Genomic DNA, 15,310 nt, shown 5'->3' on the forward strand with positions numbered 1-15,310 from the left:
TCATCCTCCCGGTAGACGAGGTTTCATGTTTTTTCTAGTTGCCTTGGGGGCTCCTGGCTAACCCGTCAACCTTAAGGTTGGATGGGCAGGTCCTTTAATTGCTTAATTGATCCTGTCAATGGCCTCAATTGGCCATTGACAGGTCGGTGGTCACGCAGCTGATTTTGCTGCGCCCCCGCCTTCCTGAAAATTTAAATGGGGCGGGGTGATGGGAGTTCTGCCCGATGTCATCCCACGTCATTTTACGTTTTGGCAAGCGGGCCCTGCCCTCCGATGGTAAAATCCTGCCCATGGGAACACCACCACCTGGAAGTTCCCCTCCAAGTGATTCACCATCCTGAGTTGGAAATATGTCGCCATTCTTTCACTATCACTGGGTCAAAATCCTGGAACTCCTTAACAGCATCAGGTGTACCTACATCACATGGACTGCAGCCATTAAAGAAGGCAGCTCACCACCACCTCAAGAGCAACTAGAGATGGACAATAAATGCAGGCCCAGCCAGCGAAGCCCACATCCCATGAATGAATTTTTTAAAAATTCACAAGATCCTGTTTTTAAGATTTATACCTATTGCCTGGCAGCATAATGTGTTTGTCATATGGGTGCAGCATTATCTGCATATGCTAGATGTTAGTTATATTTGTAGTGCTGCACATATATTTGTTTATGTGGTCTCTATGCAACCATATTTTACACTAGATCTGTGTCTCGAACAAGGCTTTTACCTTTGGTTGATGTGACCCCTATAGTAATGGTGGTTTCACTTCTACCTTCATGGTATGCATGTTGATCTTCACTACTGCTAAGCTACATCAAATCAGATCCCAAGCTTGGTCAGGTAGGAGTTGAGCAGGAAAACTGCTGTAAAAGAAGTCTTAATCATCCTGGGTTTATATTGCAATACAGTTACATCCCTTTCTTAACTGTAAGCTGCGGTTGACCTGAGGGGCAACTTCAATGTCTTTAGAAACCAGTAGCTATTTTACAATTCAATCAGGCGCTAAGAAGACGCTTGGCTGCTCTGAATCTACCCAGAACATGAAGGACCAGTAGAATAGCCCTCAACATTCCAGCTCTGGGAAAATTTGCTCCAACTATAATGCCAATGTTGTCTCAGAACAGCTACTTTCTTCTCCTTTTTGGCAGGGTTAACAGGTGCTGACTGTTGGGAGTTTGGATATCTCTTCCTGGTCTACTAGGTAATGTAACTGGTAGGATTCAGCACTGTTGTGTCTCTATGATGAGCAGGCAGATGAATTCTATTTTAGGAAGCCTGTTGCAGGATCCATGTAATTTAAATGAAAGCGCTCTAGTAAAACTGAAGATCTCCTATGCTGTGTCCTCACTTTTCAGTGTTTTCAGCACAAGAGGGAACAGGACTGAATCTCGACACCAACAACATTGATTGACAGTTGGCAGGCCACGAACACAAAGGGAAGTTGTGTGTAGTCTGTTGAGATCAACAGATGAGTCAAAATCAGGCCACGTTGTATGATTAGCATTGCTTTACAGAAATAATAATTAGTTCCTTGGGCCAACTTAGAACCATAGAAAGATTACGGTGCAGAAAGAGGCCATTCGGCCTGTTGTGTCTGTGCCGGCCAGACAAAGATGAAGAAACTAGCCGCTCATTTTAATCTCACTTTCCAGCACCTGGTCTGTAGCCTTGCATGTTACAGCGCTTCAGATACTGATCCAAGTACCTTTTAAATGAATTGAGTGTTTCATCCTCAACCACTGATTTAGGCAGTGAATTCCAGACACCCACCACCCTCTGGGTGAAAACATTTTTCCTCATGTCCCCTCATCCTTCAACCAATCACCTTACATCTATGCTCCTTGGTAATTGACCCCTCAGCTAGGGGAAATAAGTCTTTATTGCCTACCCTATATAGGCACCTCATAATTTTGTACACCTCAATTAGGACTTAACAGTTATTTATTCAAAATTTATTCCCTGCAATGTTAATTCTTAGATATATTAGCTGATCTCCACAAGGGGTCAGAGCAGATTGAAACCAATATGAGGGATGAGTCTGAAGTACGTTTGGTGTGAAGATTTAATTGCAGAAATTCCTGGAAGCTTTTCTCCGTTAGCCAAGCCATCTGATGTGCTTGAGCTCAAGGCTGAAATGACTGCTTGGCCAATTTCCATATCTCAAAAGTTTTAAATCTTGTAAATGAATGTAAGGTAAAACATTATACACAGAGGTTAATTTTTTGGTCTGAACCCGAAGGTTTTCTTTTCAGTTCCTGGTGGCATATGAGATAAATGTATCAGAATTAACCTGGAAACATACCATATCTTAATTTAATGTAACTTAAGTCTCATGTTAATTTTCTTGACTTTTGTGAAAATCTCAAATGTTTTTACTCATGCTTTTACCATGTTAAAAGTTAATCATACAATTGATCTTTTATTTCTGTCTTTAAAATATGTTAGGCTTGTTAAATATTTAGATTATTGGCTGCCTCTGTTGTGTCAAGGACTAAAGAATACAGGCCAATCTGAGAGTGGTCATAGAAAATTAAGTTCTGGATGATTTCTAGTCAAATGGCACAAAGGAGGCCATTCAGCCCATTAAGTCCATGCCCGCTCCCTGTAGAGCAATCCAGACAGTCCCATTCCTCCACTTTATCCCTGCAAGTTTATTCCCCTTAAGCAGTTACCCAATTTCCTTTTGAAATCATTAGTTATCTCTGCTTCCACCATCCTCATAGGCTGCAAGTTCCAGGTCATCACCACTCACTGTTAAAAAGCTCTTTCTCACATCCCCCTTTATCTCTTGCTCAAAACCTTATATCTATGTCACCTAGTTGTTGTAATAGGATTAGCTTTTCTTTGATACAAATGTCATAATCTTGTACACCTCTCCTCAATCTCCTTTACTCTAAGAAAACAACCCCAGTTTCTTCAACCTAACCTTGTAGCTAAATTCTCTCATCCCTGTAACCATTCTGGTATATCTCTTCTGCAGCCACTTAAGGGCCTTCATTCACATCTTTCTGAAAGTGTGGTGACCAGAACTGATTGCAGTACTCTAGATGTGGCCTGACCAGAGCTTTGTACAAGTCCAACATAACTTCTTCCTTTTGTACTCAATACCTCTATTTATGAAGCCCAGAATCTCATACGCTTTGCTAGCTACTCTCAATATGTCCTGCCACCCTCAAAGATCTATGTACATGAACCTCCAGGTCCTTCTGAGCTTGCACACTCTTTGGAACTGTGCCATTAAGACTACATTGCCTCTCATTATACTTTCTGCCAAAGTGCATCACCTCACACTTCTCTGTATTAAATTTCATTTACTATTTGTCTGCGCATTCTGTTAGTCCAGAGGTCGGCAACCTGTGACTCCAGAGTCGTATGTGGGTATTAACATCTCATTTGCAACTCCAACTATTTTTTCCAGTTGGATCGCATTAGAACCATGCAATGGTTGCAGCACAGAAGGAAACCATTCGGCCTGTTATGTCTGTGCTGGCTCTCACTTCCCTGGTTTTCCCAATAGCCTTGCAAATTTCTTCTCTACAGATAATTATCCAATCTGCCTCCACCACACCCTCTGGCATTGTATTCCAGATCCTAACCACTCACTGCATTTAAGAAAATTGCTTTTCCTCATGTTACCATTACTTCTTTTGTGAAGAACCTTAAATCGTTGTCTCTTGGTTCTCTATCTTTCTACCAATGGGAACAGTTTCTCCCTATCTATTCTGTTCTGTCCCCCCACGATTTGTTACCTCATCAAAAAAATCAAGCAGGTTAGTTAAACATGATTTTCCCTTAAATGCCAGCACGGATTTGTTAATTTATCCATAATTGTCCAAATAACTGTTAATTTTGCCCCGAATTATCAATTCTAAAAGCTTTCCCACCACTGAAGTTAAACTGGTCTGTAGTTGCTAGGCTTACTCGTGCATCTTTTTTGAACAAGCTTCAGTCCTCTGGCACCACCCCTGTATCTAAGGAGGATTGGAAGATTACGGCCAGCGCTTCTGTAATTTCCACCCTTGCTGTCCTCCGTGTTCTTGGGTGCATCTCATCCAGTGCTGGTGAATTATCACCTACAACCAGCCTATCTAAGACCTCTTTATCAATTTGTAACTGATGCAGTGTCTCAGCTACCTCTTTTACCATGACTAGGTAGCATCTTCTTCCTTGGTAAAGACAGATGCAAAGTACTCATTTAGTACCTCAGCCAAGCCTTCTATCTCGATTTGTAAATTCCCTTTAAATCTTCCCACTCCTTTTGTCATCGTTTTACTATTTATATGCCCATAAAAGACTTTTGGATTCCCTTTTGTATTAGCTGCCATCTCTTCTCTCTCTCACTCTGAAGAAGAGCCATATGGACTGGAAACATTAACTCTGCCTTTCTCTCCACAAATGCTGTCAGACCTGCTGAGTTTTTCCAGCGTTTTTTATTTTTGTTTCAGATTTCCAGCATCCGTGGTATTTTGCTTTGTCTTGTTTCCCACGCTGTCTTTGCTTCTTTTATTTGCTTTTTCACTTCCCCTCCAAACCTAGTATATTCAGTCTAGCTTTCAACTGTATTATCCACCTGATGTCTGCAGTATCTATCCTTTTTCTGCTTCACCTTACCCTCCATCTCCTTTGTCATTCAGGGAGCTCTGGATTTGTTTTCCCTATCTTTCAATGTGGGAATGAGCCTTACCATTACCCAAACAATCTCTTCTTTAAAGGCAGCACATTGATCCATTGCAGTTTTGACTGCTGGCCTTTGATTACAGTTTACCTGGGCCAGATCTGTTCTCTCCTCTTACTGAAGTTGCCACCCACCCCAGGTATTTATTTTCATTCTGGATTACTCCTTGTACTTTTCCATAGCCAACCTAAACCTTATGATACAATGATCACTGTCCCCTAAATTTTATCCTACTGACACACAATCCACTTGACCCACCTCATTCGCCAGGTCCAGCAATGTCTCCTTCCTCATTGAACTGGAAACATACTGGTGTCAAAAATTCTCCTGAACACACTCTGGAAACTCTTATCCCCCCCCTCTCTCTCCCTCTTTATGCCATTACTATTCCAGTCCATTTCAGGATAATTAAGGTCCTCTATCGTAAATACCCTATGATTCTTGCATTTCTCTGTAATTTCCTCGCAATGTGTTCCTCGACATTCCCTCCATTCTGGCCTGTACAAGACGTTAGTACAATAATGATACCTCTTAGTTTCTTAGCACTAACCAAATAGACTTGGTTCTTGACCCATCTAGGTCATCCTGTCTCCAGCATTTGTAATATTCTCCTTAACCAATATTGCTAGCGCATCCTCCTTTCTTTATTTCCTGAATACCTAATATCCAGGAATATTTGGTACCCAGTCTTGCCCTTTTTTGAGCTAAGTCTCTGTTACCTCCACAATATCATATTTTCACGCGATTCTCTGCTCCTGCAGCTCGCTAACCTTATTTACCACACATCACATTCACATACATGCACATTAAACCTTTTAGATCTTAATTACATTCCGTCTTACTCTGACCCCACTTAATACCTTACTATTTCTACTCTAATGATGTCTGTCTCTCCTATTTTTCTGTGCACCTTGATTTTCCTCTCTAATGTTATCCCCTGGTTCCCACGCGCTTGGCAAGTTGCTTTAAACCCTCCTCAATAGCACTAGCAAATCTTCCTACAAGAGGAGTGGACCAGGCCGTGCAACCCCTGACTGGCCTGTACAGGCCCCATCTACCCCAGAACTGGCCCCGTTGTTCCAGGAATCTAAAGCTCTCCTTCCTGCACCATTTCTCCACACTTTCATTTGTCAGATCGTCCTATTTCTATACTCACTCGAGCATGATACTGGAAGTAACCTAGAGAATGCTGCCTTTGAGATTCTGATTACTGGTTTCTTTCCAAGCTCCCTGAATTCTGCCTGCAGGACCTCATTGCTCTTTCTACCTATGTCTTAGTACTGATATGGACATACGAACATGATATCAACATGCAAAAATCCTAAAAAATTAAGTCAAGAGAAATAAAAGCTGTGTGCTTATTGTGAGGATCAATGACTAATCATTATGCTGGTCTTTATGGTTTCAAATGATATTTTAACGAACAACATCTTGGTTCTCTAAATAAATCGGTTTGAATGGTATATCCACACCATGGTTATGGCTAATGCAATTGGTTCGAGGTACATGCTTTTTGGTTGCAAAAATTATTATATGCAAATTATGCACTCTACCAGAACCACTTGACAATTTATCAAGCATTTGGTTTAGAGATGCCAGATTTTTATCTTGCAATTCCCAATAATTTTTACGTTAGACATATTTTGTTAAAAGGCTGTTCAGGTAAAAAAAATGTTGCCGACCACTTTTGCTAGCCTATTTACGTCCTGTTCCAGGCAATTGGTATCATCGTCGCTGTTTGCCACAACTCCAAGTTTGGTATTGGAAAATTTTGAAATTTGATTCTGCATTCCACGCACATATAAAAGCAGTGTTCCTAGCACTGTCCCTTGGTGAACATCATCTGCCATCCTCCTGTCTGAAAAACACCCACTTGCCATGACTCGCTGTTCTCTGTCGTTAAGCCAAATGTTTATCCAAGCTGATATTGAACTTCCTATTTCACAAGTCTCAATTGTATTAATCAGCCTTATATCAAGTACCATTTTTCAACATCCTTCCAGACTCTTGAAAATATGACTGTAGGACTTCAATTACCTGCTCTCCCTATGTTGCTGGTACTGAAGTGCGCCAGAACTTTATGCTCACGCCATTCATCTTGCAAGGTATTCCGCACTCTCTCCATCATGTTCTTTACCCTGGCACCAGGGAGGCAACACACCATGTAAGATATGTGATGGTGACAACAGAAATTCCTGTCTTCCCATAGCTATGGAATCTCTTATTATGACTGCATTCCTATTCTTTGCTGTTCCTACTGGTGCAGTCCCTTGCTTATTGGTTCCATGGTCAGGACTGTACTCCTTGTAAGGGTATTGGCACTCCCAGCAGTCACCAATGCTGAATACTGGTTTCACCCCGCGCACACCCCAAAGACTCCTGCACTGCACTACTTGCCTGTTCCGGATGGCCACCTAAATATTATCGTGAACACACTCTACTTGTGGGCTAGCCACCTCCTGGATTGAATGACCCAGGAGACTCTTGGCCCTCCTAGTTTTCTGCATTGAATCCAACTACCCCTCAAACCCGGAAACCCTGGTTGAGCTCAAGCAGCTGGAGTTGTTTTGTACACAAATGTCCTGCAGGACACGTGCAATGTCTTGAAACTTCCACATGGCAGGAATTGCAAGCCACAGATTTCGGCTGCCCACCCACGATCTTGAAGAACTATTTCCTCTTTTAGAATCTAGTTTTTACATTGTTTATAAACTATTCATTTTGATTAATGCCTCTAGATCTTAGCTCTGTCTAGTGCTCTGGCTCTTGGATTGCACCTTGCTTTTTTAAATAGAACAGCACCTCTACCCACACTTGTCAAATTTCTTAGGTTTAGTACTTTGTAGAAGGCCTCCACATAATTGGTTTCTGCTACCTACTCCATGCTTAGCATGAATATGTACAGCAAAACACCAATGTCATCAGCAAAGTGATGGAATATGTCGTCGACAGTGCTATCAAGTGGCACTTACTCAGCAATAACCTGATCACTGACACTTAGTTTGGGTTTTGCCAGGGCCATGCATCTCCTGACCTCATTACAACCTTGGTCCAAACATGGGCAAAAGAGCTGAACGAAAGAGGTGAGGTGAGAGTTACTGCCCTTGACGTGAAGGCACCTTTTGACAGGGTGACATCAAGGAGCCCTAGCAAAACTGGAGTCGGTGGAAATCGGGGAGAACTCTCTACTGGTTGGAGTCATTCTTAGCACAAAGAAAGATGGTTGTGGTTGTTGGAGATCAATTCCCTCAGTCCAATAGCTTCATGGTCATCAATACTGATACTAGCTTTTTGTTCCCTATAACTGAATTCAAATTCACAAGCTGCCATGGCAGAATTGGAATTTACACCTCTGGGTTAAATAGTTGCTTGGTAGTACAGAACGTGAGTATTGCTGAAAAAAGAGACATATCTAAGCTTTTCGTCTTGCACTTATCAGGACACTCGCAAAAATACCAATATAAAAGGGAAAACGACAATTGATACTGTATGTGAAGAGAGCGCTGATTGGTTGGCAAGTGGCATTGCCATGGAGAATGCAACACTGATGGTGACTGACAGTTAACTGCCAAGCATTGTTTGCAATTTAAACCAGGAAGCTTGACCCTGATTGGTCAAAGCATTGCCCCGAGGAATGAGTTAGCGAATGGCTGTCACTTATTTTAATTAGCTGAAACAGGGGCAATGTATGCGCACATTCTTTCTATCTGCAAAGAACAGAGCCACGTATATTGATATATGTAGCTTCCAGTGCACGCAAATGCGCCACATTGCAAGCCCAACTGGCAATCTTAAATTGGCTATCAGTGTAATTCTTAGCACATTAGACAACATCTGCTCAATAATGCTCAATCGCGGAATCACATCTAACGTTTGACACAGTTTTGCAAGCACAGGCTAATTGTGTACGGTCAGCTTTGGGACTTGCGGCCTACATACCTACATCACACTGGCACTGAAACTCATATACCACATTACTCATTTGTGTGATGGGCAGAGCGTCTTCTTGGCTTGACAGCAGCATCCTGTTAATGATGAATGCCACTCATGTTGCTACTGCATAGTAGCAGCATAAAACAACTAGCTTCACCTGTTGCTCAAATCACAGCAAGGGTTAGTAAAGTAATCTAGTTTGCAGAAATCAGTTCCTTTTCTCCATTTCACCCCCTCCTTTTAGTGTTGACTGCCAGTTTTTTTTTGTGAAGATTAAATTGCATTCTAAGAATGAGAGATATCATACAATGGGTGGTCTACCATTTTTCTCTGCAAAAAAATTTAGTCATGCTGAGTAATGGAACTTTTATCCTGTATTTGGTAGCCAGCGTAAGCATTGAGCATAGACCGATTCGCGCAGTATTGTTCCTTCTAATCTGCTTGCCCAACATGCCATGATACCAACTTCAGTGGAATATTATAATTCTGTGAATTTGTATGTTTCCCACATTAACCATTGTTATGTACTCTTGGACTGAGACTGCAATGGTTGTGGCTGGACTGAGAATATTAATTTCTTGTGAGACGTTTGCAGCAGAGTGAGTGCTTTTTGAATCCAGCCTCTAATGATGGGATAAAACCTAGGTAGATACCAGAGATGAAAGGGCAACACACTAACTCATAAGACCTAATCTCCAAGCTTTAACTGTGGAAGTAGATGGTGCCAACCTTTTACACAAGCTACACGTGGAATATTGATTTGAATGGTGTTACCTCACTTTATGAAACATTAGTTACTTTGGAAAGTATATCTATGGTTATTAAATTAAAGTTACTAAGTGGCTTGAGTACCACTGAACCAGCTAGTATTGAATTTTGATTTCCGAACACACTATTTACAATCCATTATGATTACATGATCATGTATGCAAAATATAGAAACATCAAAAGGGTAGGAGAATATTACAAATATTTGTTTTGCTGTAGAACATTCTTTTGAGTGTGATGTAGTATTATCCCCAAAAGTCCCCATCTTTTGTTCATGTGCGCATATACTCCTAACAATTTAAGGATACGATAGTGTAACCCAGGGTATGTAATTTTAGTAATCCTTTGCAATCTGAACTGGATGTAGTGTCTTTATTGCATGTTCTCATATTGGCCTGCCCAATCCTTCAATAGGAAGACTCAAAAAAACATTTTTGTGACATGAGACCAGGCGTGAATTGTTTACCCGTTTAATTTTGCAGTCAGAAAGTGCATGTAGAGGGTAATAGTTGTGAACAAACCTCACTTCACTCATTTTTCATTTCTCCAAAAAAATTAGTAAATTAATATACCATGCAACCTGGCCGTTCTGTCAGCTGTCTGATTTTCTTTGGCATTACCTTTTCTTTTTCGAAAACTAATTTCAAGTATTCTTCCACTTTAATTTCCAACACCTAGACTCAAGCTTGCATCTCATTCCCTATCATTTAAAACTGGGCAGACTGTTTCTTCAATTCTTTCTGCATTCTCTGGAAGTTAAAGGATAGGGCCTTGATTCTTTCCCCATTCGTGAATATACAAGGATATATGTCAACCAAAGTAATTAATCCTTTTCCAAAAAGTGTATTCTTGGCAGATACCTTCTGCTGGGCTCACATGCTAAGTATCATCAACACTGAGATGTGTGGATGGTTTGTTACACAGTCCAAGACAAAATAAAAATTGCTCATGTCCCCATCTCATTGTGGAGAGCAGTATGGTTAGTTGATTGACTACTGCAACAGACTCCCCTCCATCTTAGAGGCCTTTATAAGCCAATGAAAATTCATGTTGTTTTACAGCATAGTCCTTTAATTCCAAAACTCTTTCTTCAGAAATCCCATGTGCGATTGGTGCCAGTTTAACGAGAGGGGGAGCACTTAAATCATCAGCAAAATGCACAATGCGGAAAGCCCATCACCAAGTTTGTTTCCAAACCAAACTGAGTAATCCCTTGCAATTAGCTTAAGGTAGTCAAGTATGCTGCACTCAGTTGCAAATTGGAACTCAAAAGCTATATCAAGACTAAAAAGCAGCCTCAGTAGGAACTTTACCTGAACATGTAATCTCTTTTGGGCTGAGATAGGATTGACAAGTATTCTTGGAGTGGAAACTTTTTCCCTGCAGAAACAGTAAACTTGAATGCAGATCGACAAGAGCCAATATTTGGGGAACCTCAAATGTGTATGGGTTACTGCTGGAGTTTTAACTACCGTAACGAAAACTTAACAACACAAAACTTTAGATGAGTGTCTCCTGCTTGTCAGCCTGAGTATCCTATGTGTTAGGGCAGTGGCTTATAGAAATATTTAGAGCTGAGTGAAACATGTTTGGCACGCCCGCACCACAAACAAGAGGCTGGCTAGTCAACAGTGCTTTGCTGTGCCTTGCAAGCTTCCGGCCAGCTATTGGCTTATCACGTCTCCAGCGGAGGGTTTGCCCAGTTCTGATTTACCATCTTGTGTTCTTTTGCCATACAATTCGACATACTCAAGTATCTTAATCTTTTAGTAAGGGCAGGTAGCCAAGTATTTTACAGTTGTAAAAACACAGCAGGGCGAGGGGAGTGTATTGTACAGATCGACTTTTCCTAAAATTCACCATTTAAAATGAGTTAGACATAACACATGGAGTCTATTAAAATTTGAAGATTTGCAGTACTTTTTAAATAGCAGATTTTATAGAGGCAGTCCTCATCACAAAGGCATTTCACGATTGACAATGCTATTTTTACTTAGTAAATCTGCAGCTAACTGAAATGGCATCTCATTTAATGAAAATGCTCCTGAGCATACAAGACAACTGATGGATAGACTGGGCTAAAAGAACATAGTAAGTGTTTTATCTCTGGTCTTAGGGTGGTGGCCATTTGTGTTCTTTGGATGTTCCCCATAACCCAACTGCTGATCTTCGATATTCATGCATACCTCCTTATAAGTGTTTCTGTTGATCTCTGCCCTATATCTGTCACAATAGACCTGCTCAATCATTTGAAACTCTCTGCTGCTACTTAATTCTTGCATAATTTTAATTAAGTCTATTAAATTACTCCTTTGCCTCTGGTCTGAGAAAAATATTTCCAATTTATCAACCCTTTCTTTGTACTTGCATTTTCCATACCAAGCAGTATTTTAGTAAATGTACACTGTATTCTCTTTTCTGGACTAACACTATGGATAACTCTGGTTTGCAAAAGAAGAAAGCTGTTACAAGGTTAATAAAGTTGAATAGTTTGAAAAATGTCGGTTATAATGGACTGGATTTTGCAGTCAGTGGCAAAGGAATGGCACTCGCCACTGACCTCGAAGAGAACAACCTACAAAAATCTGGCGATCTCTGTGGTGTGGATTTCCCATTTGCCAACGTCAGTTTGTGCTTGGCGACAGGTTAGGGAGATCTCTAGGCATCCAGCGGTAGTAATGTCATCAAACATGGTTAGGCAGTCGATCATATTGAAGTATCCTCACAGCCAGCAAACCAAGAAGTATAAACTACTCAATTCCTCTACTTTTAAATTTACAGATAGTGAAATAAAGATAGGAACATACACATGGGATTAAGATAGAAACTAAAATATCGTAAACTTTTAATATATATATATATTTTTTTTTTAAATTATATAAATATATATTTTAAAAGCATGTGGAATTTTTGATCATGAGAGAAATTTGATTTAACAAATATAATACTTTTTCAGAGCCAGTGAAGCTATTTAGCAGTAATTATGAACTTAGTTCAACATTTAAAACCTAGTTATTTTGCATTCAACAAGGTGTAACTTTTCAAAGGATTTTCAGTAAGACCTAAGAGCTGAAGTGTGGAAGATCTTATTCAATCTGAGGGGACCTCAATAACGTACCCTCTGGAGAAGCATAGGATCACTGAAAACAACTTCTGGATTTCCATGTTTAACTGCACATGTGTGGACTTGAGAAGTTGCTGTCAGTTTCAGAAGAATAATGACAAATGCTGACAGTTTTGCCATCATTACTACCACAAAATTCAGGCTATTGTCCAGTAATCTTTATTCACTTTTCAGCCTGGCTTAATATATTTGTGATGCATATGTGCAGCATTGCTCTAGTTTAACATCGTTAGGGGACAAAGAACATCCTTTTGCTACTTGTTCCACTTGTAGAATATTCAGGCTATTGCATGTATTGATGTGTACATTATTGTTTTGCAGATTTGTATTACGGTGGGGAAGCCTTGTCAGTTGAGCAGCCACAGTCTTTTACTTGTCCTTACTGTGGGAAAATGGGGTTCACTGAAACAACGCTCCAGGAACACGTTACTTCAGAGCATGCAGAAACATCAACAGAAGTGGTAAGAGTCGTCCTGGGACTTTCAAAAATTTGTTATTGTGATGTGAGTGACATTGAGAAGGTGGTATTTATGGCCTATCACTAGTTGCCCTGAAGGCATTAAGTTAGCCACAAAGTATGGGACTGGAGTTTCACATAGGCTAGACTAGGTAGGAATGGTAGGCCCTTCCCTAAAGATCATTAATGAACCAGCTGGCTTTAGATAACAAAATGGTATCCTTCATTGCAGTTCATGAGTTATATTTAATTTCATTTAATATGAGCTTTAAACTGTGATCTCTGGGTTGCTAATCTAGCCAGATAGTGAGGAAGCATGATTGCACCCTATTTTCTAATCAGCAGCATCCAACTGAAGGACCGACTTTAACTTTGCAATCTCTCAACTCGTCTCTTCTTGATCTTTGGTTTGTAGCCAGAACATACCTATCTAAATCTTTGCCATGCCTATGTACCCTGAATTTCCTATGTGCCCATTGGTATTAGTATTTTGATTTCAAATCCGTTACTTGTATCTACCTTTTTTCTCCCTTTCCCTTGGCCTCTCTTGGACTTTTCTTTCCTGTTTCTTCCCCTTGCTATCATTAAGTTTGCCGACTTTAATTTCTCCCCTCCCAGCTACTTATTTACCCCAATTTATCAATACTCTTCTGTTTTCCTACTCTTTTTTGTCACTCTGCTGGGCTTGAATCCCCTAGGATAGATCCAGAGCTATCATCTATACCTTCCTGCATCCTCCAAAGACCCATAAAGGCACCTTTTATTCCTTCCTTACTGGCAGCAACTATAACTACCCCATCCTCCTCTCTTAAAGATCTCACGCAATGCACCTGTTTGGGGCTAATCTTACCACTATTCTTTGTCTTATTAGACAGATGATGAATGATCGATCACCACCTCTCTTAGCATCTCTCTCCAGAATGTGCATTAATTTGTGACAGAGATCCTTGCCATGATGACCCAATTGTGGATATTTGATCGACATACTGACTTTTGACAGAAACTTGGCTCATAACTAGCAACATCTTGCCACCGATCAAACCCTCCTTGTATGGCTATATCTTCCACCCACTGTGTCGTCCAAACCGCTGCGACTTTAACTTTGTAATCTCTCAACTCGTCTCTTCTCCATCTTTAGTTTGTAGCCAGAACATATCTATCTAAATCTTTGCCATGCCTATGAACCCTGAATTTCCTTTGTGCCCATTGGTATTAGTAAGTCACAGCTTGGTCTCTTCCCTTATTCCTCTTGCACCTGCTTTTTCTATGAGCATTTCAACTTGTTCAAGCTCTCTGAACTCTTCTTAAAATGTACTGAGTTTTTCACCAAAATCTCTTCACTCCTTTCCTACTTCAGCCTCTGTGCTTGAGCAACACCTCTGTGCTTGAGCAACACCTCCTCAGTGATTTCAATCTCAACCTCAACTCACTCTTTTCCATTTTGTGATCTCACTACTTCACAATATTGTTGTAACTACTATATAAACTTCATGGCCATTCACAAACAAGACATCTCAGATAGCTTCTCTACTCCCATTATCTTGATCAAAGTCAAGGCCACCCCGATCTCCTCATCACTTGCTTCTTCCTGCTGTTTCCAATTCTTTGACAGTATTGCAGAAAATGGGCCTATCTGCTCAGTTATATCTTCATCTCTGCCTTTGATGCCCTGTCCCAGGCAAAAATCCACACTGCCCATATTCGCTCTGAGCCCAAGGCACGTAGACAAGTGTGTCTGGTCTACAACTGGTTTAGTTACCTGCCACCAGATCTGGCTGGACCTATCAAGCATTTTCTTCCCTTTGCATAAGTTGCTCACTATTACAGGATTACCAAGGACTGCAAAGATGATCCCTATCTTCTTTTCATGATAACTCACTCCTTAAGCCTTTCTTCCTCTGCCCTAGCCTCCAAAACCAAGAGCAAGGAGGTCAAGGACTTCCTTATTACTCTGAATCAAACCTTCTAGTTAGCTACCTTTGCGGTGTGACCATGCAGTAATCTGGAATGTACTGCTTTGTACAGCAAACAGGATGCACAACAAAATAAATAAGGGCATGTTGCCTGAGCCCAAGTTCTTGTTCCTCTGAGCTCTTCTTACCCAACAAGACTTGTCACCTGCTCTTTTGATCTGTTTCTCACCAAACAGTCGAACACCCCACTGCCCTTCATGACATGGCGCCCCATCCCCAACTTCTTTTTTCTCCTGAAGTTCTTGTTGCCTTCCAAATCTATACTCATCTTTCCTGTAACTCCATGTTTAAATCTCCGGTTTCTGTCCCTGGCATTTCACTGAAAAACCCCTACATAAATTTACAAATGACATCCTCAATGACTGACTCTGGTGCACT

The 15,310-nt window shown here is 40.7% G+C and overlaps 1 protein-coding gene across 2 annotated transcripts in view; it reads left to right on the forward strand.

Annotated features, from left to right (window-relative positions):
* kcmf1 (potassium channel modulatory factor 1) overlaps positions 1 to 15,310 on the forward strand; it is a 141,380-nt gene that overhangs the window by 69,154 nt on the left and 56,916 nt on the right. For both annotated transcript variants that reach the window (XM_041186114.1, XM_041186113.1), the window contains one exon: positions 12,824 to 12,963. In XM_041186114.1, the coding sequence (XP_041042048.1) occupies positions 12,824 to 12,963 (140 nt within the window). The remainder of the gene's footprint in view (positions 1 to 12,823; positions 12,964 to 15,310) is intronic.

Source organism: Carcharodon carcharias, chromosome 4 (assembly GCF_017639515.1).
Source record: "Carcharodon carcharias isolate sCarCar2 chromosome 4, sCarCar2.pri, whole genome shotgun sequence".
Classification (NCBI taxonomy): Eukaryota; Metazoa; Chordata; class Chondrichthyes; order Lamniformes; family Lamnidae; genus Carcharodon; species Carcharodon carcharias.